This window comes from Bacillus rossius, chromosome 7 (genome assembly GCF_032445375.1).
Source record: "Bacillus rossius redtenbacheri isolate Brsri chromosome 7, Brsri_v3, whole genome shotgun sequence".
Classification (NCBI taxonomy): Eukaryota; Metazoa; Arthropoda; class Insecta; order Phasmatodea; family Bacillidae; genus Bacillus; species Bacillus rossius.
Window position 1 is genome coordinate 55204456 of NC_086335.1, and position 27255 is coordinate 55231710.

General features: G+C 35.1%; 2 protein-coding genes across 6 annotated transcripts; one reads left to right on the top strand and one right to left on the bottom strand.

Moving 5' to 3' along the window:
* Nucleotides 1-11417, top strand: LOC134534057 (uncharacterized). Of its 5 annotated transcripts, none has more exons than XR_010075438.1 (3): nucleotides 1-227; nucleotides 4526-4583; nucleotides 11203-11417. XR_010075438.1 is itself a non-coding variant. In XM_063372042.1 (2 exons), the coding sequence occupies exon 2, from the start codon at nucleotides 1624-1626 to the stop codon at nucleotides 2887-2889; it is 1266 nt and encodes a 421-aa protein (XP_063228112.1). In that variant the 5' UTR covers nucleotides 482-702; nucleotides 980-1623; the 3' UTR covers nucleotides 2890-6110. The 5 variants fall into 5 exon arrangements, 1 of the variants encoding a protein (XP_063228112.1); XR_010075439.1 differs by lacking the exon at nucleotides 1-227 and adding an exon at nucleotides 376-462; XR_010075440.1 differs by lacking the exon at nucleotides 1-227 and adding an exon at nucleotides 482-702.
* Nucleotides 8328-26548, bottom strand: LOC134534058 (large ribosomal subunit protein uL30). Its single transcript, XM_063372043.1, has 7 exons — nucleotides 26459-26548; nucleotides 22861-22987; nucleotides 22565-22740; nucleotides 21759-21849; nucleotides 18830-18986; nucleotides 11690-11787; nucleotides 8328-8514 (listed from the first exon to the last, which is right to left on the bottom strand). The coding sequence occupies exons 1-7, from the start codon at nucleotides 26470-26472 to the stop codon at nucleotides 8404-8406; spliced, it is 774 nt and encodes a 257-aa protein (XP_063228113.1). The 5' UTR covers nucleotides 26473-26548; the 3' UTR covers nucleotides 8328-8403.
* Between the last annotated feature and the right edge of the window lie 707 nt (nucleotides 26549-27255).

Below are 27255 nucleotides of genomic sequence, written 5' to 3' on the forward strand. Positions count from 1 at the left end.
ATTACGCCAATTAATTCGCACGATAGTGCTGCTATCTGTAGGATTTTGGCGTAGCAAATCCATCGATGGTTGCCAAACATCCGCTAGAATGCATTGAAATCAGTTTCTAGCCTCGTACAGGGCACAGTTTATTAAAACAGTTGCTTTTTCGTTTCCTAACAGGAATTGGATTGGGACGCGTTCTGGAATACAGTCTGCGAGATAGGTTACAGTTGTATCCCAACAAGGTAGTGCTTATTCGCTACCCTACCTGAATGTTTTGGAATACCGCCCTAAGAATGACAGCTTTGGTTGCAGGCAGTATCTCAGATTTAGTTATGCTCCTTCATTTGTCTACCCCTAGCATGTTACAGTGAGCACCAACACAAACAGCTGGCAAAGAATAAATGTGTTATATATATGTGTGTATTTATTTTCAATTAAGTTTTCTCCTCTTCGCTTGGAATGTGAATTTAAATGCCTGTAAGAACGTAGATCCAAAGTCTCCTGCTATAAACGGTGGTGTGTAGGGGAAGGTGGTGTTCCTTTGACCAGTTGTACCTTTAACCACTCAATGTTTTTATGTGTTATACAGGAAAATTTCATGATTTGGTACTCTTAGTCTGTACTTCCACCACCAGGAGTAATGTAGCTTTGCTTTCCATTTAGAAAGAAGCTCCTGTGTTTTTGTAAAATTAATTATATCTGTTTGAATCCATAAAAGTAAGTATTTCTTTAATGATATTATTTGTTATTATTTTATTTCTATTTATGTTAGAACAATTGTAAATATACCAGAATGTGCTGTAATCATTCTAGACAAAAATGTGTATCATAGTAAATATGTGAACCTAACCTCCAAATGAGCATGATTTTTTTATTCAAAACTGAGGTACTGTTGTACCTTTGACCACTATAGGCCATTGTACCATTGACCGGTCAAAGGTACAACTGATGCAGCCACGTTTCTCTACAATTAATGTTTTATATATTTTTTCAGGTGACTGGATAAGATGCCTAGTAGCAAACTAGGCATTAAAAGGAAGAAGATAAACAAGGATGACTTGGAAATTGCAGTAAGCTTAGTTCGTAAGCAAAGAATGACAATAGGTGAAGCAGCAAAACATTTTGATCTAAAGAAACCAACTTTGATTTTTCACTTGAAGAAAACCAAGGAATGTGGGAATGAACAATATAAATATTTACCTAAGAAACCTAAGCGAGTTTTCAGTGATAAAGAAGAGCTTCTTCTTGTACAGTATTTGCATGATGCCGCAAATATGCACTACGGGTTGACATTGAAGCAGGTACGTGGTCTGGCCTATGAGTACGCAGTTCAAAACCACAAGAAAGTTGACCCTTCGTGGGAAGTAAATAAATGTGCAGGAGAGCAATGGCTACGAGACTTTCGAAAGAAGTATGCAAACCAACTATCACTGCGTAAGCCAGAAGCAACTAGTTTGTCCAGAGCAACTGCTTTTAATAGGGACAACGTGGAAAAATTTTTCACTAACTATAGAAGTGTCCTTGATAGGTATAATTTTGAGCCCAATGAAATCTGGAACTGTGATGAAACAGGGATTTCAACTGTGCATGTTCCACCAAAGATTTTAAGCACCAAAAGGAAAGAAGCAAATCGGTGGTATGACTTCCGGGGAGCGCGGAACGAATGTTACGATGATTGCTGCAGTGAATGCGGCAGGAAATAGTATCCCCCCATTATTCATTTTCCCTCGTGTGAACTTTAAACTTTTCATGCTGAATGGAGCTCCATGTGGAAGTGTTGGTGTAGGTAATCCATCGGGATGGTCAAATGAAACAATATTTGTTCAATTCATGCAACATTTTGTGAAACATGTTCGACCAAGTGTGGAAAGACCTGTGCTCTTGCTCATGGACAATCACGAAAGCCATGTTAATATTCCAGCTATTGACTTGGCAAAACAATCTGGAATTGTTCTGCTGACTTTTCACCCACATACCAGTCATAAGATGCAGCCTCTCGACAGAGGTGTCTTTGGGCCTTTCAAGACTTACTACCACGAAGCCATGAACAACTGGATGATATCACCTGGAAATGCTGGGAAACCAGTTACAATATATGAGGTAGCAGCGATGGCTGGAATAGCATTTCCTCGTTCATTCACACCATCAAATATTTTGAAAGGATTTAAAGTATCTGGTATTGTCCCGTTCAATGAGAATATATTCACTGATATTGACTTCATGGCAGCTAATGTCACTGATCGACCAATGCCACAGGACACTGAGAGGCAACCCCCTGTTTCTACAGCTAGTCTTGCATCACCTGAAGAGCCTCATTCTGTTGTAGATCTACGAAATGTAGATGGACCCGATGAGAATCTTCCCTGCACTTCTGGACATGTAATCCGGTCACCAGAAATTATACGACCACATCCTAAGGCACATCCAAGAAAAATATCAAATAATGTAAAAAGGCAAAAAGGAAAATCCCGCATATTGACTGACACGCCAGAAAAAAAATTACTGGAGGAGAATATTAGAAAAAGAATGGCCAAAAAGTTGCCAAAACCAAAAAGTAAAAAATCATTTCAACGAGCACTTTCCTTCCAACAAGAGATCTTGAATTCCGATACTGAAAATGAATTTGAATTGCCATCATCAGACAGCGAGTATGGAATGTCTTCAGAACTTAGGGAATTCAATGAAGATGCTCAATTTGAAAGAGACAGCATTGAAGCAGGCAATTTTGTTCTCGCAAAAGTGTGTGGAAAAAAGATTGTTAAGCATTTTGTTGCAGAGGTGGTATCAGTTACATCACAAGACATCTTCGTAGTGAAATATTTGAAAAAATTAACACCCAGAAGTGCAAAATTTGTCGGGGGGATGATAATTTGTTTGATTTATACAATAATGACATTGTTTTGAAGCTCCCGAATCCAATACAAGCAGGCACATCAGCCCGGCAGCAATGCCATTTGTTATTTGGTGTCAATTTATGTAATTACAATGTTTCATAGATAGTCAAATTCTTATGATAATAATGGTTCATATCTTGAATACCATGCTACCATGAATTGTCTTTTTTATTAAACAAATTTGAGTGCTAGGCAGTTTTTTTTCATTGATGGTTAGCTGGTTATCTTCATTAATGCTTTCTTCATATAAGCTATTTTTGAGAGCAAGTGAATATTATATTTCAATATTTTGAGTTATTTATGCATATTGTAAAATATATTTAGGTTTTGATGTACTAATTTTTCCATTGTCCATGGTGGTCAAAGGTACAAATACCCCTGGTCAGAGGTACAAGACCATGTTGTACCTTTGACCAAATTGCTTGCTTACAAAAATTCTACAAAAACACACTTAAAAATGGATTATTCAGTATTGAAATAATTGTAATATTGTTCCCAAAACAGTATTACTACTATTCCAAATCAGACAGGAATTTTTTTTAATGAAAATTGGATCAGATAAAAATTGACATACAAAATTGGTCAAAGGTACAACACCTTCCCCTATAAGATAACTGAAAATTTAGATAATAAATAGGGTAGCTTAAAATGTTTTTTTTTTTTTACATGACATATTAAATTGACGTCAAGTCTAATTTTGTTAGGATCTAGAAATACGAGTGTTGATTTATTTAGCTGTAGCCCTAAAATATGCAAAATTTTGAAGAATTGTGTGGGCTTTTCATTGCATTCCACATAACAAACAAGATGAAGGGCATTTTATAAATCCAGCCAATCAGTTTGCCCAAGTCTACAACAGTGATGAGGGCGTAAAGACTTAACAGGAAATGATTCACAAGGCAACCAGTTCTGAATCTACTAAGCAGCCTCTAAAATAGATCAACAAAGTAATAATTCAGTATTGCTAACTTATTCCAAATGTGTTTATATGCGTAGGTACTTCTTGTTTCTGTTGCACAAGCAGAAAGCTCTTTCAGTGTGCTTAGCAGAATAAAGATTTGGTTACCTAGGAACATTGTGCATTGAATCAAGACTTGCGCAGACATTGAATTTTGATTCTCTTATTTAAACGTGCTCAGATATTTAAGCGTGAAATATGATTTTAACTAGTTACGTCAAATTCCTAACCTTTGGCATTACTTGTTAACATTTACATTTTACAAATCGAATTCATAAATGAATATTTAGTTTATGATTTACTCTACACTTACTTATTACACATTTTAGACACTTACATGTCTTGTAAGCTGAAACAAATGAGTGTAATAACTTGGATATAACAATATTAGTAAGAGGAATCATAATCAATTGTTTATTTCTGGAGAAAAAAATATATATAAAATTAGGCGCCCAATTTCATTAAATAAATAAATATGTATACCACGTTCTACACTGCCCTGGGTATATTCTCAGACAGGATTGTTCGGGGATGTCGCGGTTGTCCCTCAGTATATTCACCAGTTTTATCAGTAAGGGTGGTGAGTCATGGACATTTCAGCCATTGTCTCTTTACCAAGTGATGTCATCTACATTAGAGAAACGTTGCTAAGAAGCCTCACCTTAACTCATTGACTGTCGTGTTGCAGGCCCGTGGATACACCTGCAAGACTCCGTGGACTCACAGGGACAGGAAAACTATCAGGGGTAAACAGTACTCACATGTCAGTAACATCCACACCCAGCTTTAATGCAGCACCCAAATTTACTTACAAGTACAATTGCATAATACTCCAATCTCCTTGATAAAATGGTAATTTTATACAGCTATGATGGCACTTGTTCCTGGTCCGAAATATTTAGGCCTACAAATGTCTGCTGGAGATGTACTTCAAATAACACTCTGGAATTGAACAGTCCCATGTGTTACCTCTCCATACTCAAAAAGCACGTGAGATGTGTTTGGAGATACAGTGAAACCTCTTTAATACAAACCTGAAGGGACCTAAAATTTTGCAGTTTGTATTAACAGGTGCATATGCTCACATTAATAATAATCAACAAAATCAAGTATTGATTTTTTACTCAAAAATTAGTCAAATAAAGAAGAGGCTTGAAAAATTCATTGATTTTTTTCCTGCACTTTTTTAGTTGCATAAATGTCCTTTACTGCACTGCAAAGTTTGTCGAAGGAAGACAAGACATCAGTGTCTACATCACTAGCAGCCAGAACATTTTCCAAGACAATTAATGCTGAAGTGGACTTCACTCTAAGAATTTTTAAAAAATATTTCAACCTCAAAATTAGTGTCAGAAATATATCAGTTACTTGTCATTAAAGTTAAATCAGTTGAAAAATAAATAAAAATGGAAGTATTTCACTTAATTCAATTTACACTTGCAAAAAAAACATACGCACAATAAATCTACATGGAAATTAAAGTCTTTTTCAATATCATGAAGTCTGAAATATGTTTACTCATGTCATCAAATGTAGAGCTGTACTGAAGAAGCCGATTTTGCCAATATTTAGTTGAATCGGCATTTCTGCCGACTTCCGATACGCTTGTTAATTTTCGGCCGATATTACTGAAAAACGAGAGTGACTGCCATAACCTAAAAATCCACGATTACCCTTTTCGCTTTTCGTAGTAGTACTGCATTTTTTCAGATCGCATTATTTCTTCGCAACATGTGCCAAACGTACATATAAAAATTTAACATCCTATTTTTCCAAAATGTTCTTTATTTTTAATATGTCATAAATAAATACATTACCGTCACTGTAAATATACATCTCGGTTGTTACGGTAACTGTAGTGCAAATGTGGTAGCTATCGTGCTTCTGTAGTAATTATGGTATCGACAAAGAATCTTTAGTTCTTTTTATGGTAATTATCTTAGGATAACAATTGGGTTTGTACTGTAGTTATGGTACATCATTCAATGTCTTCGTAAGTTGTTGTTCATTTGTAGTGATGGGAGCAGTGACAAATTTTGTTCCTGTGACACGCCGTGACCAGTGACATGAAAGTCACAGGGTCAAGTCACCGTGACATTGTCATTGTTAGTGACCTTGTTGCTAAAATGTAAAACCGGAGTTTTTTATTAATAAATATAGTGTAACATAATCTCCTAATAATTGTATATTTTTATATATGTGACATACAATATGTAATCATTGATAAACCAAATTAGTTCATAGTTTATTGGAATTATTAACTATGCATTTTAACAAATGAAATAAATATCTTCTATATTATTTATAAATATTTTTAAATAAAATATTTTTAATAAAATATAACATTAATCATCACATTTTTTAATAATGCGCAAAACACGAAAACTGGGCAGTATCCTACTTCACTGAATTAACAGTGTTTGTTTGGCTTTTTTTTTTTTCAATTTGGACAATAACATTTAGTTGAGATTCACAAATAATTTTGAACAGAGTAACTGGACACACCAGTGTCCCATACCTCGCCGAGAAAGTACTCGTGTGTCACGTGTTGCTGCTGCGGCAAGTCACCATTAATTTCCCGGCGCCGTTACTCTTAGGGACCTGCGACTCGCACCGCAGTGACACGCCCGCAGCGACACGCTCTGCAGCGACACATGACCCGTGACATGCCAACCGCGCCGTTACTCTTAGCGACCTGCGACCCACGCCGCAGCGACTCGCACCGCGGTGACACACTCGTAGCGACACGAGACCCGTGACACGCATCGCAGCGACAAGCGCGAAGAGACGTGACACTGACCCTGTTACTTATAGCTAAAGTCACCACCGTGACACGTGACATTGCAGTCGCCGTGACAGTAAATATTCCCCATCCCTATTCATTTGTCTTTTCTTCATATTTACGTGCTCCATTACTTGGCTGCAGATTTAAGTTGATTTTTACTACTGTATACTATCGTTACTGTTTTTATGACGGTTTCTTTCTAAGAAATGGTTATTTCTGCAAAATCTTTATGGTTAAACGATCATCTATTATAATTTATAGTGACGGGACCACATATTTTGTACGATCAATGCGGACAAAACGATAATTCGAACATCGGTACAAGCGGACTTTTTTAACCTTAGTTGTATGGCAATTTTGCCGGGACCGTAGAAAGTATACGATAAACACGGACAATCAATACATGCGAGTTCGATAGATAGAGGTTTGACTGTAGACCATTTACCGTACAAATTATTTGCCGTTAACAGAATTATAGTGAAGCTGCGTGCACGTGATTAAAGTGTGCGATTCTTGTTCTAAAATTTCATTCGGTTTATCCGATAATAAAACAATAGTACACTACGTGAGCGGACGTGAGGTTACTTCGTAATACATAATAACGAATATTTCGTATTAACCGTATTGACATTAAATATGCTATCCCAGTCTGAAGGGGAATTAAAAGTGTTCGAATAAACGCGAACTTTGAAATAACCGGTATTTTATTAACGAGGTTTCACTGTATATAAAAGGTAAAATATGTTAAAAGCAATACTTAAACTATGAAGTTTACAATTTAGGTAAAGAAAGTAAATAATTGTAGCTCCACGAGACTTGGACTGACCACGCTATTTGGTCCTGATGTCGCATGGTGTGATCGTCAACAGCAGTGGAGAGGTTCTGTAACCAAGCTTTGCTTACTACCCAGGGCTGTACATCATCAATTTAAAACCAGTGACAGTCTGGTTCATCTATTGCTCTTCTATCTACAGAGGTTTTGTGTTCACTGTTTCAACATATTCAGCCTACATGTTGATTATGCTATGAATATTACTCAATAAACTCACACCAACACTGGTTTTTTAGTTTGTGTATGTTTTATGACAATCAGTGTTTCCTCAGTTTATTTTTCAGTGTAAAAATCACAGTTCTCAGTGAACAGTATTTGGCAGGAGTAATTTTGTGAAAATGCAACAGGAATGTCATGAGCAGAAATGAGTCACAAATATGGCGGAACCAAGTATAGCAACATAAACTGCATGTTGCTTTCGTAAAAATGGCTTGTGCCCCAGGCACCACTTTTATTTGAGGTGGGGGTTAAATGGACAGAGTAATTTTTACTATTGACAATAATTTAATTGAATATTATAGTGTTCTAACATAAAAAAATACGTTGGAGGGCAGATGAACTGAATAATTTGTATTGGAAGACACAAACATTTATATCATAAACATATTTAAATAAACTGTAATTATTTCCATACTATGTAACTTGCAATATATTAAAAATGAAATGACTGCAAATAAACGCATAGTTTACCATACACTCCAGACAACATAAAGGACAATTACACCAGCCACAGAATAGGTTTAAAGAAATAAATATTCAAATTAGGAGACAACATAAAGGACAATTACACCAGCCACAGAATAGGTTTAAAGAAATAAATATTCAAATTAGGAACTATGGAAATAAGGGGATAATGAATCATGAAACAATAAATGTGGTAAACTGTAGTACCAGACATTTATGGATACAAAACCGCAACCACAATGTGGTACATAACTCTGTACAAAACTTAAACCATCCTCCTCAGAAGTGCATTAATTTTGTCTTCACGGTTACCAAAGTCTCCCCCTTCAACATAATGGTTGGTCTTCTTGCGCCAGCCTCCCGTAGGTGTGTTCAACTGAGAAGGAAAGGAAAATATAATTATGACCTTTACACACTGGTTTACTGTATTTTTGGGTTAGAAAAATTTAACACCATATCTACAGTAGACGCAACATAACTCCCGAGCCTGGGTGACGATTAGAAAATAGATGTGTGTATGTGAGTCACGACATAGGGGAAGGCAGACATGGTGCGGAAAATAGTGATAATGCATAACTTGTCAACAGGAACTACACGCTACTGCATAGAGTTAAAACTTAATCCTTCTGTGAAATCCGACGAATACGTTCGTTAACACATCCGTGGTACTTACTAAACGTTTTCGTTTATAGTTTGGATCTGAGGTTTGTGTGCATGTAGTGTATCACTTTTGTTCAGAGCCAGTGTTACATATGTAATGCAGTACTTCAGTAAAGTACAACTTTATACATAAAATGCCTCCAGTGTTGTCAAAAGTTAAGAGTAAAAAACTGCACTCGCAGGCGCGGGAAATCGTCTATAACGTTCTGCAGTTTATGGAAAATCAAGCACGATTGCAGGAACCCTCCATTTCACTAGAGAAAGCACAGCTGAGAACAGCTAAGGCGACGGGTGTGTCTCGCACGACTGTATAAACAATTAAACGGGAGGCTAAGAGGAATGAAGCTGGTGAAGGAACATCTTTAAGACGCCCAACAAGAAGCGAAAGAAAACATGTAAACACGAACTTGACACCTTTGATGAAGCTGTGGTACGACGTACTGCGTACAATTTTTACTTACTTGAAAAACGTGTGCCAACTGTAGAAACTGTACGATGTAATCTAAAGAATGACATAAATTACCAAGGTAGCAATACAACCTTAAGGATGACTTTGAAGAAGCTAAGATTCAGGTGGCAGAAAACCAAATCGCAGCGCTTACTTTTAATAGAAAAATCAGATATTCGTCAAAAATGTATAGAATATCTCAAGAGTATGTGTCAATATAGAAACAATGAACGCACAAGTATATACATGGATGAGTAGTACATATTGTCGTCTCATGTAAAAAATAAAATGTGGAGTGACATGTCCTCAAATGGTTTACTAGTGCCTGTCACGAAGGGTCAAAGATTAATAATGATTCACGCAGGTGGCGAAAAAGGTTTTATCCCAAATGTTCTTGCAATGTGGAAGTCGCACCAGGCAACAAGGGATTATCACAAAAACATGAATAAAGATAATTATGAAAAATGGCTCACCGAACAATTAAAACCAAATCTTCCACCAAAGTGTTGTTGTGATAAATAATGCTCCCTATCACAATGTAAAATAAATAAAACACCTACCTCCAGCTCGACAAAACTGGAAATGCAGCAGTGGCTAAGTAAGGAGAATATTTCCTTTACTAGCGACATGCTCAAACCAAACTTGTATAACCTCATAAAGAAGCACAAACTTTCGCAAGCGCAATACTCGGCAGACAGACTATTGGTAAATAGTGGCCACACATAACTTCGTCTGCCCCCTTATCATCCTGATTTGAATCCGATAGAAAGCATATGGGCTGAAGTTAAAGGAGAAGTCGCTTCAAGAAATGTTACTTGCAATTTAGCAAATGTAAAAAAACTTTGCGAGGAGATATTTAACCGAATGGGTCCAGAAGATTGGATACCGATTTGAAATCACGTCAAGACACTCGAGAACGAATACTGGGATAAGGATGTGTGTTTTGACATTGAAATTGATAAAGTGATTGTTCAGTTAGGTGATGCAAACAGTGACAGCAATGACGTTTACACATCAGACTCTTCGGATGGAACAGTCAGTGGCGTTGAAGAACTGAGGTAGTGCTGGGAACATCAGTGGTAAGTGGTCAATGTTTTCTGCTTTTCTCTACCTGCCGTGAAAGGTCGTATCTGCTTATACCCCCTCCTCAACCATCCGACCCCCCACACGTGTTGCAGTCCCTACTTCTCATGTGTGGCGTAGCTCAAGCTCGGAGTTATATTTCGCCTAGTGTACTAGAAAATTTTAGGCAACAATAAACATGTACATGTACATTTAAATCACCCAATACAACTTATATTGTTACACTGATGCACTAGAAAAACATAACACCAATACTGCAGATTTTCTGCAACAAATGCTCATTTTGCATGGTCTTAACCAAAGTGAAAATTATTAAGACTTGCCCACCTTACGAGTTTTCAAGGAAAAGGTAGGGACCATAAAGAAAGTTTCATAATGAAGGGAAGGGAAAGGGAAAGGTGGAATATTCAACACACTATAATTTACTACAGCCTATCAACAACTCACACAGTACTAATGACATGTTCCATTTATAAACTAAAATATACGTGCATTTGCATTGCATGCTCTTTTTTATAGGGTAATTTAGTAAATTTATAAAAAATATTTTAACCAAAATGTGTTTTCCCTGTATCTGTTTAGAATCGGTGAATCGGCATCAGTTGTATTGGCATATAATTTACCTTTTATGAATTGGTTCAGCTATATAAAAAAATAGCTTATATATTAAAGCACAGCGTATATTTTGGGTGGCTTTTAAAATCCACTGGTTTGTCGCACTAACAGCAAGCATGTTTCAATGAATTTGTTTGTCCTTACAGTGCTTTGTTTTACTTCAGCACAAATGCCTATAATCACTTATGAAACAGTATTGGTATTCTGGTAACTCTGCAATTGCAACATGCTAATATGTGAGGCATGACATTCTTCCAGGGAATGCAACAGGAGACGGGCAAGCGTCCGGGAGCCGCAGAGCACAGGCAGGAGGGAGGGATAGGCGGGCGGCTGTCTGCCTGCACGGCAGTGGGCTGCGGAGGAAAAGAACGTACATTCCATGTTCACACGCTGTGGCCAGGTTTTTGTGTCACATTAAAAGTATTTACAATATTAAAAGTTATTTTATTTATTAAAATCAAATACAAACTAATAATACCCCCTTTATTTGGTTCGAAAAATAAAAAAAAGTTATTTTTGAGTCCAAGCAGATCTCAAGATTTAAATTTTTTTTACCCAGACCAATGCCATAAAAAAATTTAAATTTAATTTTTTTTAATGTACGGCATTTTTCCACAGTCATTGTTGGAAGATAACAATGCCATAGGGTCAGCCAAATGCTCTTCAACAAAATGGAAAGCAGAGGTTTATGTTCAAACAACTGCAATGGATTTGTTGGTCACATGCAACATTACCACTACCTCACCTTGAATGGCCACAGGAAGTTTGAAGCCCACTTGAAGTTTGGACCCACTGTAAATATTTCATGGATCAAGTCCTCCACACAGATGATATTGTTTCTGCCTGGATAACAAAATTCAGACAGAGCAAATGATTAAAAAAAAAAAAAGTTGGTATTATCAAAGTATCCAAAGTACACCACTTCACATGCGCAATTCAAAGCAAGCTGTATCTGCATCATGAGGTTCATGCAACGATATCTGAGAGATCAATCTATAAGAAATAACCAAAGAAAACACTGAAAAAATTGTTATCATTCACCATTATGTTGTGAGAATGCAACAAACGACCATATATAAATTCCGAAGGGTTGCCCCTGCAAATCGCACCTATATTTTGGGTCATAAAAATACAATTTACAACTTTTTCACCGCACAGGTCATCCTTATATTTGGGTTGCACCAGTTATCTGACCCAATATCACTTACCGGCTGTTTTATTTTTTTAACCAGATTTAAAAAAGACAGCAAGCTATCCTTACTTGCCAAATTCTTTTATAAAAACTAACACACATGTTACAGTCAGCGAAAAGCAGAAGCAGAAAGAATGTAAATTTGGTGCTTTGAAGTGTATATAAAATCTGGAAGAAAAAAATGCTTACTGCCTGGGAGAAGGTAGTCTCATCTCAAATTACCATCTTGGGAATTTCCATGACTTTTAAAAGATTTCAAGTAATTTCTGCAATTTTTTCAGATATGGACACCCTGCAAAACTACAGCGAAACCCCTTATTTACGTTACCGTTATTTACGTTTTCTCGTTATTTGCACTATATTCTTCAGGTCCCGTTTGGTTCCCATATAGTCCAATACAATACTTTCCCGCGAATTACGTCTCAAAAATCGAATCAATCCCGCTATTTGCGTCACGTAACAACCATAAACAACCAGAAAATACCGTGGAGCTAGTAGGCAATGAACATTTTAAATAGCAAAATATACATATTTTATAACATGAAAAGTTGCTTTTATTTCTAAACATGTAATAATTTAAGCCTAGGCGTATAAGAGTACGAGTAATTATAGCAGGAGACAATCTAAAATGCACGAGGGAAAAACGTAAACTCATGAATGTACAAACATGGCTGCTTGTAAGTTCTGATACTGTATTTATGTCACAACTTAGCCGAAATACTGGTACGAGACATAAACTTCACAAGATAAAATGAGCGGTGTCTTGGTAACTGTTTTATACGTCTTTTATAATTTGGGAAGTATTGTACAGTTGACGCCATATTTTTTAAACTAACCATTTATTTCTGGGGATCGTAAATAATTAATTATTGGTATCAAGACATCATGATAAACGTAAACTTGAACATGTCACGGCAGCGAGAAAACTGGTGCGTATACCAATAAACTGGTATTAGAACTGGATAAAATTGGTACACGGGAGGTGGAGCTTATATTTTTTTCCGCTAAGCTCGCATCTATTGGTTGGCGGCTGATGGCGTCATGAGTCTGGGCGGAGCATAGAGTGCGCATGCGCCGCCGCGTCGTTACAGCAGCTGACCGAGTACAATGACCTTTCTCCGCGTTTGGCGCGCTATTGATGGTAAATATTCATCAATTTGCGGCCTTTTCTTAAAAATTTTTTTACTGTGAGCAATGTGTATGTAGCCCGTATTTGTTATAAACCCTGCCGGTTGCAACTGTATTTATAATTTGGAGAGGCAAATAATCTCCTTGAACAGCCAAAAAAGAAAGCAGAAGAAAATTTCAAATTTATTTTTTAGGAAGTAATCAGAAAAACATTTTGGCTTTCATTCTTTTTTTATTTTTGTCAAATGTGGTAAATTAATAATTGATTAAATACTAAAGTAAAATTTGTTGTTAGTGTGTTTGTACCTGCATTGTAGTATGTTCTATTAAACAAAAGGAAAAAAATTCTAAATAAGATAAACTGTACTCCTTTTTATACTTTTCCCTTTATTTACACTTTCCCGCTTTTTACACTTTTTTACTTTGTCCCCATGAAAAGTGAAAATTAGACACCTGCGAGTACTCGAAATTCGAGTTTCGAGTCGAGTTTTTTTAGTAATACTCGAACTCGAGCTCGTGGCTTTTCAACAACTCGAAATTCGAGCGAGCTTTTCTTGCACTCTACCTATAGAAAAAAAAAGACTCTCATTATAAGGGAATAAAAGTCTTACAACACTATTATCCTTTACTTTATAATGTAACATGAACACATCATTTTTACGTACCCGGGATTTACGAATTTCCGTGATGAATTTTTTTTACTTCTATAATTTTCCGCATAGTTTTAATGTATCACTTTCCTGCTTTATGCGGAAGTATTTCCCGCTTTATGCGGAAACATTTCCCGCATTTTACTGTAAAAAGCGTTTAAATTGTCCGGGGTCTCATCATTTACGCCATAAAATGTGTGATATAAAGTCCCGTTTAAAATTTTTATGAAAGTTCCTGCCAGTAATGGCGCACGTAAATATAAATATGAAGAAAAGACAAATGTACAACAACTTACGAAGAAATATGGATGATGTACCATAACTACAGTACAATTCCAATAGTTATCTTAAGATAATTACCATAAAAAGAACTAAAGATTCTTTGTGGATACCATAACTACTGCAGAAGCATGATAGTTACCACATTTGCACTATAGTTGCCGTAATAACCGAGATGTGTATTTACCGTGATGGTAATGTATTTATTTAGGACATATTAAAAAAAAAGGATGTTAAATCTTGATATGTACGGTTGGCACATGTTGCTAAGAAATAATGCGATCTGAAAGAATGCAGTACTACTACGAAAAGTGAAAATGGTTCTCGTGGATTTTTAGGTTATGGCAGTATCTTTCGTTTTTCAGTAATATCGGCCGAAAATTAACGAGCGTACTGTATCGGAAGTCGGCAGAAATGCCGATTCAACTAAATATTGGCAAAATCGGCTTCTTCAATACAGCACAGCTCTACATTTAATGACATGAGTAAACATATTTCAGACTTCAGGATATTGAAAAAGACTTTAATTTCCATGTAGGTTTATTGTGCGTAAGTTTTTTTTGCAAGTGTAAATTGAATTAAGTAAAATGCTTCTATTTTTATTACTTTAAATTGATTAAACTTTATGACAAGTTACAGATATTTGACACTAATTTTGAGGTTAAACAATTAGGTAAATATGTAGAGTAACGGTATATGCGAAAAAAAATGCTAAAAATCCGAAAATACTTTTATTCTATGCTCTTTCACTTCCTCTTTTCAAATCAACCGGCGGAGATAAGAAATTCCAAATACTTTAGGAGATATAGAATTTTTTAATTTTGCAATACAACACCTGTACAACCATTAGACCGACGCCATTTTTGTTATTTTGCCGTGTGTTCGTGAATGCGTAATAAATAAAATGGTTGATTAGGTCAGGTCAGTTACATTATTAATACTTTCAAACTAAGCGGACATAAAAAATAATGTGAATTAATTTCAATGGTTCTTTAGTTTTAAAGTATTTATAATGTAACTGACCTGACCTAACAAACCCGGACAATATCCAAATAAAAAATAAGACTTTAAAATTAGAAACGTTAAAAACCCACCTAAGTTGGAGGCGGGTACATTTCCTTTGCCATTAGAAGGAAATGATGTAGTCGTTCACCTACGTCGCGATACCTCCGACGGATTAATAAATAAATAAATAATCACGTATTGGTTCATTTGAATACTGGCCAATCACGGAACTGTCACGTGACAAAATTGTCCAATAAGAAACATAATAGATACTCGTAAACCAGAAACAATGGTGATCGCCGCATGAATACCCAGGTATTGTGATGAAAATTAAAAAATTTGATAATCTAAAGTATTTGGAATTTCTTATCTCCGCCGGTTGATTTGAAAAGAGGAAGTGAAAGAGCATAGAATAAAAGTATTTTCGGAATTTTAGCATTTTTTTCCCGCATATACCGCGACTCTACATATTTACCAACAATTTTACTAAAGCATTCCAGCCACACAGGTTGCCAGCGAGAAATGCTTCTCATCTGCTGTAAACACCATCTCCAATCGTAGAGCTAATTTAACTCCTGAACGTGCAGAACAAATTATTTTTCTGCATGATAGATTGAAGAACAGAATTTAATACTCTATGACAATCTCTCTCAGAATTTTTGTGCCGAAAAGTGGAAATGTTGAAACAATGTGAATGTACTTTTCAAACAACATGATTTTTGGTGTTCAGTTAGTTGAAGCTCAGTAAGGACTCCAGAAAAATTGACAAGGATGAAATTATTCCAAAGTTATGTTACATTTACACAAACATATACGTACTTGTAAACTGTGGTTATGTTAGTTGGATGATATCAGTTACTAATGAACCAATGGAAACAGGTTAGATTCAATGGAAAGCATGTTTTTTTTTCCTAGCAGTGCAAATTATAAAAGCACTCTGTAAATAGTTACCCAAAATTAATAAGCCCACTTCATTTTAATACTTTATTCAAACATTATACCTACTAAGTTTAAGGTAAAAATAATTTCCCAAAAGTGTAACTGTATCACAAAAGCTCAAGCTTCGAGAACTTTCAAGTAGGCTCGCTCGAGCTTGGCTCAAAGTAAAATTCTTAGGCTCGCAGACCTCTAATGTAGGTCTATCTATTTAGTAGGCTAACAATGATAATGGTTTCTTTTTTTATTTCCATATTTTTCTCAAAAGTTCTCACATTTTATTACTCCATCACAGTAAATTTATGTGCAATAAACTGAAAAAAAAAAAAAAAAAAAAACTCGAACTCGACTCGATACTCGCGAGTATTTTAGCAAACTCGCTCGAGCTCGACTCGAAGTGAAAATCTTTTGCTCGCAGAAGCCTAGTGAAAATAAGGGGTTTTGCTGTAATTACACTTGAGGGGCGGGAGGGTGGAAACTAGAAAATTTGTGTTAAAAGACTCTTGAAACGTTCAGTGAATGGTTCTTGCATTAGGAAGATTGATTCAAAATGTAGTTTTGGACATGCGCCATTGTGCCATCAGTCTGAGCCAGAGGACGTGAACAGACCTCAGTTCCAGAAACATCACAAATGTTCTAGGAAGCCTACTGCGTTCTCTGTGCTGTCGTTAGAGGTCTGCGAGTACTCGAAAATCGAGCTCAAAATACTTATTTCAAGGCTCGAGCTCGGCTCAAAAATTTTGAGCTTCAACAGCAGCAGGTTATTTGGCCGAAAAGCATTGTGACGGTGTTTTACCATTTACGGAAGAAAATACAGTAAAACTCGCTAACGACGGTTCCGTATGGTAAATTTTCCCGTGTAAAGCATTTAAATTGTCCGGGGTCTTGTCAATTACGCCATTAAATGTGTGATCTAAATTCCCGTTTAAAATTTTTCCGAAATTCTTATCTCAAATAGTAATGGCGCACGTAAATGCGAAGAAAAGACAAATGAACAACAACTTACGAATAAATATGGATGTTGTACCATACCTACAGTACAAACCCAATAGTTATCTTAAGATAACTACCATAAGAAGAACTAAAGATTCTTTGTAGATACCATAATTACTACAGAAGCATGATAGCTACCACACTTGCACTATAGTTACCGTATCAACAGAGATGTATTTTTACCATCGTGGTAATGTATTTATTTATGACGTATTAAAATTAAAGAATATTGTTGAGGGGGAAAAAAAGGTTAAATTTTCATATGTACGTTTGGCACATGTTGCTAAGAAATAATGTGAGTTGAAAGAATGCAGTACTACTATGAAAAGTGAAAAGGGTAGTCTCGGATTTTTAGGTTATGGCACTCTTTCGTTTTTCAGTAATATGGGCCAAAAATTAACAAGTGTATCGGAAATCGGCAGAAATGCTGACTAAACTAAATATCGCAAAATCAGCTTCTGTAGATTCTTATCGGTACAGCTCTACAATTGATGGAATGAGTAAACATATTTTAGCCTTCAGGATATTAAAAATAAGATTTTAATTTCCTTGTAGGTCTATTGTGTGTATGTTTTTTTTTTGCAAGAGATAAACCAATGTAAACAGGTAAGACTCAATGGCAAAAATGTTTTTTTCCCCCTTTCTAGCAGTGCAAAATGTAAATAGTTACCAAAATTAATAAGCCCACTTCATTTTAAAACTTTATTCAAACAGTATACTAAGTTTAAGATAAAAATAATTTTCAAAAAGTCCAATTGCACCATAAAAACTCGAGATCAAGCTCACTCGAAGCTCGAGAACTTTCAAGTAGGCTCGCTCGAGCTCGGCTCGAAGTAAAATTCTTAGGCTCGCAGACCTCTAGCTGTCGTCATCGCTAAAAGGCTGGATGAATGCAGAACACACGATAGACTGTGAAGAAACTCATAAGATTGGCTTCCTGTAAGAGTAAAATACAGTGGAACCTCATTATTACAAGTATGGGATACTACGAGACCTTCGTTGTTACGACAGTTTTGTAATGCACCGTCAGTTTGACTACGTCAATCATACTAAATTAAACCGGTTATTACAAGTGCCTCATTATTGGTACTTTCATAAGTACGATTTGAATGGCATCTTCAATGTGCACGCAATACAGACAGTTGCGTGTCTACGCGGCTGGGTCCTTAGCAGGTATAAGCACTGGTCAGGGGAGGAAGGACTGGTGACAAACAGTATTTGCTCTCTCTCTTTCCTTCCTTGTCTGTTGATGGCACCAGTTGCTTCCCCTCCTTAGTCAGCGGAGGGGTAAATCTTAAAATAGACCAGCTAACACCCTTCCTTTCTTCCTTCCTTTGCTCTTTTTCTTCCCACCACTTCACATACCTTTCCTCCTGAACCATGAACGGCACCGGTCTTTGTATCAGGCAATTTCATTCGTGATTAAATAAAAAACCATTGTAGATACAAAAAATTCCAGACATTTTCTATTCGTAATTTAATTTGCTACAACTTTTATTCAAAACGTTTTTTCGCTATAGTGCACCGTTTTCAAGTTACGGTGTGAAATTAAGACTGTTTGGACAGTCCAGAATCTAACTTGAATTTTAATTTTTTATATTCTGTTATTACGAGTACTTGTAACGAGAATTTTTGCCGTCGTCAGCTCTCATAGTAACGAGATTCCACTGTACCAAGAATAATTCAAACAAAATATACTCACCAAGCTTCATCTCAATTAGTTCGTTTGAGGTTATTGGAATTCTTTGACCTTTTATTTTTGCAAAACCTCTCTTGTAGATGAGCTCCCGCACACTCTTCAAGTTGGGGATGCCCCACGTAATGTAGGGTTCGCAAATTCGCAACATGTTGATGGTTGCCTGCAACATTCCACATGTTCTCTCAAAATGTATGAAATGAAATAGATTAAAACACCACTTGTTATAAATGTTTCTGCTTACACATTGTACCCAGGAACAATAGAAAATTTAAATTAACCAAAAAAGTATTAGAATAAGACTCAAGCGGTGTAAAAAGTAAGCATTAAATTGAAACATGACATCAGTTACACAGTGTTTATGTAGTTAACGAACAAACATCACAGAAGTATGTTTTCACAGTATAAATGTCTAACCTAACCACTCAAAATAAAGAACTAGAAGTATGATACTTTTGGTGAATAATTGGTAAAAATGTAAGCAATTTTTTTTTAAGGTTTAACCCCCACCCCACCAAGAAAATAGGTTTAACCAAATTACTTTTTTTTATTTGGAATAGTACATACATGTGATCACTTCTTTAACATTAAAAAATTGAACCAAAATATAACTGTTAAATCATTAAGACACATGGAAGGTACTAAGTAATGCAATACAGTCAAACCTCTATCTATCGTTTTTCAGGGGACCAACAAAAAAATTCAGTAGATGCGGACATTCAATAGATGTGGACTTCACTCTAAGAATTTTTTAAAAATATTACAACCTCAAAATTAGTGTCAGAAATATATCAGTTACTTATCATTAAAGTTAATCAGTTGAAAAATAAATAAAAATGGAAGCATTTTACTTAATTCAATTTACACTTGCAAAAAAAAAAAACATACACACAATAAATCTACATGGAAATTAAAGTCTTTTTCAATATCCTGAAGTCTGAAATATGTTTACTCATGTCATCAAATGTAGAGCTGTACTGAAAAAGCCGATTTTGCCAATATTTAGTTGAATCAACATTTCTGCCGACTTCCGATACGCTTGTTAATTTTCGGCCGATATTACTGAAAAACGAGAGAGACTGCCATTACCTAAAAATCCACGATTACCCTTTTCACTTTTCGTAGTAGTACTGCATTCTTTCAGATCGCATTCTTTCTTCGCAACATGTGCCAAACGTACATATAAAAATTTAACATCCTTTTTTTCAATAATGTTCTTTAATTTTAGTATGTCATAAATAAATACATTACCGTCACGGTAAATATACATCTCTGTTGTTACGGTAACTGTAGTGCAAATGTGGTAGCTATCGTGCTTCTGTAGTAATTATGGTATCGACAAAGAATCTTTGGTTCTTTTTATGGTAATTATCTTAGGATAACAATTGGGTTTGTACTGTAGTTATGGTACATCATCCATATTTCTTCGTAAGTTGTTCATTTGTCTTTTCTTCATATTTACGTGCTCCATTACTTGGCTGCAGATTTAAAGTGATCTTTACTACTGTATACTATCGTTACTGTTTTTATGACGGTTTCTTTCTAATAAATGGTTATTTCTGCAAAATCTTTATGGTTAAACGATCATCTATTATAATTTATAGTGACGGGACCACATATTTTGTACGATCAATGCGGACAAAACGATAATTCGAACATCGGTACAAGCGGACTTTTTTAACCTTAGTTGTATGGCAATTTGCCGGGACCGTAGAAAGTATACGATAAACACGGACAATCGATACATGCGAGTTCGATATATAGAGGTTTGACTGTAAATGATACGTAGTGATCTTTGATGCACCACTCGTTATTTTTCGTTTATTTACTTTTGACTGTAAAAAGAATTTCGTGTTATTAAGCTGCAAATGTGCTTCAATAAGAAATACGTACATAAAATATGGCGAAAAACGTGGTAAAAAACGTAAGGCATTATCTGTGCGAGATAAACTGGACATTATTGAAAAGGTAGACTCCAACCCCACTGTCCCGCACGTGTTAATAGCAAAGGAACTGGGAATTGCAACATCCACATTAAGTACAATATTGAACAAGCTGAACAATGTTCTTTCTCAAGCTGCGAAAACGTCACAGAGTATTAAATGCCTGAAAAAAGGATAATAAGCCGATGTCCAAAAACCATTAGGTAATAGAAAGTTTGTACATGTATAGTTCATTAAAAATAATATCTGCATTTGCTCATAAAACTGTTGCTTTGAGTATTTCCATTCGTTCTTTTCTTGGCTTAAGCCTATGTGTAGTTAAGATTTTGCTTTTGAGTATGTATTGCCAATATAAAAGTTTTCCCAGATATAAAGTTTCCCCTCTATAGTGAACATATAAACTACTCCCTTCAGATTCGTTATAACAGGGTTCTACTGTATTAATATCAGGTTTAATATAAAGTGCATAATAGCTTATTTTACAACAGGGTAGACAATCTTTTGGTAAATCCAAATTCCAGGGTTCTAAAGGTTTTTATAATAATTTTCATAAAAATATAGGTAACCTTTCTGGTTACATCATAGCTAATAAAACTAAAACAAGTATTTAATATTAAATAAATAAAAAAAAGTATTCCTGTAAGATTATATTACTTCTGTGATAGTTGTTTTCCCTGAACATATTTCGTAGCTCTAAATATTGTTTAAACTATGAGAGACAAAATAACTCTAGAAACTATTTAAGAAAACACAGCATTAGTAACAATGCATAGACAAGAATTTTTTATAGTTCAATTTCATTTTTTCAAAACAGAATATTTCAGTATTATTTTAATTTTATAAAAGCTGTTTTGTAATTCTCCACCAAAATAAAGGTAAAATTTACGTTCTATAAAATCTTTCTTATTCCCCATTAACCATAAAAGCGGGCCTCCAAAAAGCTGCCTGCCTGTAACAGAAATCCAGCGCTAAAACAAAATAAGAGCACAAACCTTGTTCAGCTTGATGAAGACTCCGTTGTTGATTTGCAGTAACCGGAAGAGCTTCAGAGTTTTGCGTACCTTGGGAGATACTTGGTTGACACTGTAACATAAACCTCACCATTCACATGTGTGACAATATTATACATTTATTGGTAAATATGTAGTTGAGCGGTATTTGCGAAAAAAAAATGTTAAAAATCTGAAAATACTTTTATTGTATGCTCTTCAAATTCCTCTTTTCATTCAAAGCGGCAGAGATAAGAAATTCCAAATACTTTAGGAGATATCGCCGTTTTTATTTTGCTCTACAAGACCTGTGTAATCATTTAACATTTTCAATTTTTTTATTGCCATATGTTGGTGAATGCCTAATTAATGAAAATGGTTAATTATGTCAGGTCAGTTACATTATAAATACTTTGAAACTAAGTGTACATTAAAAAATATATGAATTAATTTCAACGGTTCTTTAGTTTTAAAGTATTTATAATGTAACTGACCTGACCTAACAAACCGGGACAAAGGATGAACAGTAACAACTCACGTAAATTTTTTTTGTTACTTAACTTTTCTCCGCGCACGACGCGCTATTGACCGTAAATTTCAAATTTGCTGCCTTTTTTAATTTTTTTTTTACTGTGGTGCAATGCGTATGTGTAATGTAGCCCGTATTTGTTATGAATGCTGCAGGATGAGACTGTATTTTAATTAACTTTAACGTATTTCTTACTTTTCCCTTTATTTACACTTTTTTACGTTCTCCCCATGAAAAGTGCAAATAAGGGGTTTTGCTGTAGCAAGCACACAGTACTGACCCTCTTATACGTATGACGAACGCTAGCTTGGGCTCGCCGGGAATGTAGTAGTTGCCCTTCTTCCTGGCTTCCCGCGCCAGCCGCAGCTCGTCCGCCTCGAGCGTGCGGTACTCCCGCACGTACTGCTCCGCGCGCTTGAAGATGGTCTTCCTCTTCTTCTGCAGCGACACGCGCCGCTGCAACACCCATCCTCTACAATCACTCTCCCGACAACCAACACATGCTCACGCGCTCGCTAAAGATTTATCTCATTTCTATAACACCAACAGCAGACAACGTAGCAGAAATGTTCGCACCTTGATTGCACGCTTTATCTGGTCTAATTTAGTCGCATCTCTCCTCTTCCTGCGTTTCAAAATTGACTCGGGAACTACAGGCAGTCCCTTCACAGTCTTCACTTTCACCTCTTTTTCTTTCTTCTTCCTGCGTCAAGCACACAAAATAACACCGACAAAATTACTATCACATCTCATCATTGTTGCAATCGTCAGCATATGCAGTTCGCTGCCAATAAAATATGGATTTTTGTAATATGTACAAAAAACTTGAAGCAAGCAAAGATTAGCTTTAGTCATATGATAAATTAGGTAATTTAAGTAGTCATGACTAGTTTCTCTGCAACAAATATTGCATGTGTGTCAATTTCTCAATGAATTAAATTTTACTATTTAATTGATAACTAATTAATTAGCCCACCCTTTGATGACTTTTCAATAATTTCATTGCTGAAAGAATTTGAAAGTAAGAATCAATCCCAATAGTCAAATTACTTACAGTACTCAAGGTATTATTTACTTTTGTTTGGTGGGATACTCAAGGTATTATTTACTTTTGTTTGGTGGGATTTAGTAATTTTTCAAGTTTAATGAAAATTCTTAACAATCACATATTATACAAATTCTAATATAGGAATGTTTAGTTAAATATATACAACAGTGTCATGATCCAAAAGATAGAAATACAAATGTGAAAAGGGTTCTCTTGATTACGTAAACCTTTGTACTATGATTAACCCCCCACCCCCAACCAAAAAACTAAGTTTTTGCACATCTTATAGATAATATATTGGTTATGCGACATTTAAAATACTGTAAAATGGTGAAAGTAAATAAATTCCTGCAAAATGCACACTTTATTCCAACTATGTTCTATAAAATTAGTAGTTATGAATACACTCCAAAGTAAAAAAAAAATATGTATAAGAAAACTATAGTTTTGCTGAAATTTACTTTTTACAACAGTTTTAAAAATTTATATTTATGTATCTTACAACATAATTTTTCTCTACCTATTATAATGTAATGTCTTCTTTAAACCAACATCATACCTGCCAACTTTGGCCAGTCCAAAAGAGGGAGGTTTTTTAGTGGAGTAAATACTTGTTCCCCCAATAAAGCGGGGTCCGGGAAAATTTTGTTTTGAAGACGCAAAATAGTGCTTTTAAGCATATTTCTAAGTAAAAATTATAAAAAACAGCTGGTTGAAATTGTAATATTTTTATTGGGCTAGTTGCTATTTTTAAGAATTGTCTGCACGTGCCTACTGTGGAGAGTTCAAAAGAGAAAGATTTTCCCATTTACAAAATATAGGGTAGACAGGGCCACAAAAAGAGAGCATAGTACGTGCACACCGTATAAAAACAAATTGAAAATTTACTCATCTTTAACATGCGTTAATTCTAGATTGTTAATTTTTTTTCCCCCAATTTTCAATCAACATCTTTAAGTTTCTTGATATTTACTATGCCTGAATAAGACCTTTGTCATTATCAATATTTTATAGAAATTTACCACTTTACAAAATGCAGCATGTTCACCTTTCCTCGATTGCAAAATGCACGGAAATTCGTCACTGAATGTCTTCTTGTACAGAGCAAGATACTTCACTGTAGGCTTACTTAGCGCCATTTCTATTAAATCCCTATTGCGGAGTAGACCTACAACTAAACAAAAATACTCATCACGCAACTGCTTCACAAAATAATATTTTTATGAATACACCGTTGAATAAATTTAAAGACTATAATGCTAACTCTACACTTCGTCTGTGAGCACACAGCACAGTCGCGAACAAAGGCGAATTTGATCGGGCAAAAAACTAACAATTCACACATAGCCGGCTTACAAACCGAAGCGAAATTGGGCACGAATGTAAACAGTGGTATCATAAACTCATTAATTCAGTCCGTCTTTATTTCAAACCACCACCACCGAAAACAGTTTTCAATGTTGACAGCACACGCCATCTTGGAAAACAAATGAAACCTTTTTCTGGTTGGCTAACAAACACCAATGACGAACGTGTACCAAAACAGCTCCCATAATTATCGTAAATAACTACGTTTCTTTCTACGCTTAACCAAGAGTTTTAGCCAACAATTGTGGGCATTGAGGCTATTAAAATAACCACACATTATGGTACGAACCGTAGTTACTAAACGCTTGTACGGATTAATGGTACAAACATATTAATACTATAAATTTACGGCATTAAAAACTTCAAGAGAAACAGAACCAAAAAGCGGGAGATTTGAATGACAAATCGGGAGGGCAGGAGAAAGGTTATAAAATCGGGAGTCTCCCGCCTTAAGCGGGAGGGTTGGCAGGTATGCAACAATCTATGGTTAGGTATATTCTATGATCAGACACTAATTGAGCCACTCAGGTTAAACATTTTTTGACTCCAACTGTTGACCAGACTACTGGTCCCTTTACTGTGCCGCCAAAGCTGCGAATTTTAGTACACTGTTTCTTGTTTTTAAAGAGGTTACATTTCTATAATTAATTATTTTAAATTGAAATATAAATTGGAAATTCAGACTATGGTACAAGGTGCCAGTCCTATCGGTACCAATGGCCAAAATGGGCGAAGAAAAAGTTTGTGAAATACTCTATGAAAACAACACATTGGAGGACTTCAGGGCTCCTGGGACAACCTGTAGGAAGGTACCTACATACCAGCTCTATCGGTACAGGTGATGGACAGACAACAAATGTTCGCAACAGATCGAAGGTCCCCCCATTGACTGAAATAAAAGGAACTTGATCACCAAGCTATTAAGTTTCTTCAATATTTACAAATATATGCCTCTCTCACTGACAGCTTTATAAGGAAAAACATAACAGTACCACTGGCTATTCTTTAAATCATAATTTCATATTTGCATAATTGTAATCAATACACATTTAAACTTGTAACTGTAAATTTTGTTCTGGACATTTTTCTCTCCTAAGAATTTTTTTCTTTTTGACAAATGAAAACTGACCAGCTACATAAAACGATATACTTCTAAATAACAAAAGATACAAATAAATAGTGTGTGTATTCAATTTGTAATTTTAAATATCATATCACTTGTCCTATAGCTCTGTAAAATGCTGTACAAACCAAAAATTTTAATAATGTAAACATGATATGATTGTAAAGATATTCACGTTTCAATCCCATTGCTCAGCAGCCACACCAACATTTCACTCTTATTCTTTACCAGGAATAATTACCAACGACCAAAGTTTGTGGCTTAAACATTCATTGCAGAACCAGAAGTTTAAATACTATCAATTCTTTCATTTTGGCCCATTAATCTACGAATGTCCTTACACAGGCAGATGAGCAGGCTCTGTAAATTGCCATGTTTTTGTTATGACATGATATATTAAAATGTACAAAATAAAATATCAGGGAATTGTAACCCTAAAATATTAAGACCGATGAAAAAACCAGACGGAAGGTATTCACATTTAACATATTTTTGACAAATTTAAATTGATGTAGAATTAAAAAAACTACACTAAAAATATATATCTAAAAAATAAATATATATACTCAAATCATCTTAATAAAGTTTTTGTACAGCGAGGATGACATTCGATATAAATTATTAAAAATACTCACGCTTCCTTAGCCATTTTACACACAAAACAGAAGAGTCATAGATACGTGTAGCAACATAAGTTAAACCCAAAGACAAATACGAGTAAATGTGTACATAATAAAATTTCTATGGATATTTTAATATTTTCCAATATACCCCGCGTGAAATAAAAAAAAAAAAAAATACTAAACGATATTTCAAACAAACCCACTGTTAAAAAAAATTGATTGACCTGAACTATATATGTATATAATATATATTATATCATTTAACAGACTATTTTCCAATCATGTATAAATCCTAATTACTTTAACGCATGAATACATCAACAAATCAAAACAAATTAATGTATTGACAATGTAGTCTTTAACTGTTCGCACTTATTCTATAGTAAGAAAATAATTAAAATAGGAAAATTGACAGGCTGGCAAAGACCTAAAAAAAAGTATAGTTGAGATTACATGCTAAATTTCTTAATTCGATTATTAGCAGAATAATAAATTTATGAATTATTAAAAACAATACATCAACACGTATTACATTTTAACATTAAATTAGGTGAGGAAAGTAATAACCACAAATCTATTATTTCTTAATTGTTCATATACAATTTTGATACTATAGAAAATAATTTCTTTCAACTAATCAAATGTTTGCTTTGATGCTGGCCCATTTCTCATCAGAATGGAAATGTAGTTGACATCGTTAAATGATTGTAGTAAGTCATGACGCACAGCTCCAGTTTCCAGAGAGCACTTTTAAAATAAGGCGGAAAGTGGATCGTATGTACCCTGTGCTCACCAGGAATAAACAACAT